At 40.4% G+C, this 2,024-nt stretch overlaps 1 protein-coding gene across 1 annotated transcript; it reads right to left on the reverse strand.

Annotated features, from left to right (window-relative positions):
- Positions 1 to 220: 220 nt before the first annotated feature.
- LOC118048919 (BAHD acyltransferase At5g47980) lies at positions 221 to 1,766 on the reverse strand. The gene has a single exon (XM_035058770.2). The coding sequence runs from the start codon at positions 1,713 to 1,715 to the stop codon at positions 390 to 392; it is 1,326 nt and encodes a 441-aa protein (XP_034914661.1). The 5' UTR covers positions 1,716 to 1,766; the 3' UTR covers positions 221 to 389.
- Positions 1,767 to 2,024: the final 258 nt, after the last annotated feature.

Genomic DNA, 2,024 nt, shown 5'->3' on the forward strand with positions numbered 1-2,024 from the left:
CATTAGGCGCGAGGCATTGGAGATTTGTGCTTGCTCTGCTCCAGGTGCCATATTCTTGTTAGTTATCCCGTCCGATTCAAGTGCTCCGGTAGAAAAAGGTGTGAATTAAACCCCCAAGTGTTCATATTTGTTATTATTTTTAAAAAATACAGCTTGATTTTTGTTCAACGGCTCATCTGTGGTGGCATGTCGTAAAACTAGAGCAGCTAAAATGATACTGTTGATAAACTCGATTACATTTCTGTAAAAGTTTATGACCAGACAACAAGAAAAAAGAAAAACAAAAGAAATTTCACCACCAGCAAACTAAAGAATGTAATGTAATGAATCGATGATTCAAGCGCATTACATCACACACTGGACCTCACAAAATGTTCTTTCCATCTGAGCTAAACTGATACACTATGATTTGCAGCAGAAAATTCAAGCAGCTCCTTGTTGGATTCGAACAAGGCCATGTCTTCTGGACTCAAGCATATACACGCTTCTATTCCATCACCATCCCTTGTGTCGATCAAACACATAATATTTTTCAGCTCTACAGTGAAAACAATACTCAACCATGTTGGTTTTCCCCATCCGAAATCAGCATCATAAAGTTCAAATCTACACCAACTGGTGCAGTTATAGTAGTCAATATCTTTGCTCATGGCCATCTTTCCAAACTCTTCTACCGCCTGGCAAATTGCTAACGAAGGATCATCCCCTTGGGTTATTTTAGCATAATTTTCACCAAACTCTAGAAGATCTTTCCTTATACGGCTCACTATACCTTGCAATTCTAAATCATCATGATCCTCCATCCGCGCTGATATACTACCTACGTAGTTCCCACCGTAGTTGTCTGGTAAGGTTGGCACAAGCCTCTTCCGAATATTCACTCCAAGAGACAACACAGCTTTTCTTGGAACCCCCAAGTTTGATCTTGATGCGCTCATCGCACATTTCCAGATCAACGCTGTTACAGATTCCACCCGTGTTGGATCAGGCACGCTTGCACTGATGGCCTTAGCCTTGAGCGCAGTGATTTTGGGAGCTTCAAACACAAACCTTTTCATGACAGCCTCTCCTTGAATCAAATCTACTGGAAGCATTGAGATTGGTAAATCCATTTGTGGGAAAATAGAAGCACCCATGAAAACTGGACTGATCACCACCTCAGTACTCGACCTGCGAGCGGTTGCAGCCCAGCACTTGATGAATGATGCTAGCGTGGATGCATCTGCAACCTTGTGAGAAAGATTCACGCCAATTGCCAAGCCACCACAATCAAAGAAACTAGCTTGGACAATTAACTGACTATCCCTGGCCGTGGCTGGTTCACTTATAGCTGCAGGCAGGAGTTGTTTTAGCACTTCAGTATCCGGCTTTTTGAGAATATCAGAGAGAATACAGTGGATTCGAGCCTCAATATATTCAGCCCCATGGTCATCACATTCAATGGACGAATTGTCTTTGAGTCTGCCTGCGAATGGATAAAAATGAGTCAAGGCTTCAGACAGCGAGGTCTTTAGTAGCAGTGACCTTTCCGTGGCTTTGGCAAGGTGATCTGTGTCGTTTCCATTCCTGGGGTAAAATAGCAGCAGTGGAATGTGAACTACTGGCATGAACTGGTCCAGAAGAGAGAGCTTGAGACTTCTTAAGTGAAGGGGCGTTGGAGTGGATGGTTTGATGGTTTCTCTCTGCATGATCTCGATTCTCAGTAGCACAGACATGATGGATAATCCTGCTAGATGAAATGTATTAGTCAAGTAACTTTTTATTATGAATTCTACACCTAAAACTAAGTATAAATAGAGTTATTTAGTTTATTTTTAAAAAAAATTAAGTCTGAGATTTTTATAAAATATCATACAATTTTATTTATTTCCCTGCCAGGTTGTAATTTTATGGATTGAAAACTCCACTTTTCCTCACACTATCTCATGAAATTGACTATAATTATTCTTTAATTTTTTCTTTTGTCTTGTTTCAATATATCACTAATACATTCCCTCACGCTACACTACAAGCTGGATTATTAT

Source organism: Populus alba, chromosome 10, assembly GCF_005239225.2.
Source record: "Populus alba chromosome 10, ASM523922v2, whole genome shotgun sequence".
NCBI classification, from domain to species: domain Eukaryota; kingdom Viridiplantae; phylum Streptophyta; class Magnoliopsida; order Malpighiales; family Salicaceae; genus Populus; species Populus alba.

Bases quoted from the DNA above. Each gene is read 5' to 3' on its own strand.
- LOC118048919 (XM_035058770.2), bottom strand. From the start codon at position 1,715: ATGTCTGTGCTACTGAGAATCGAGATCATGCAGAGAGAAACCATCAAA.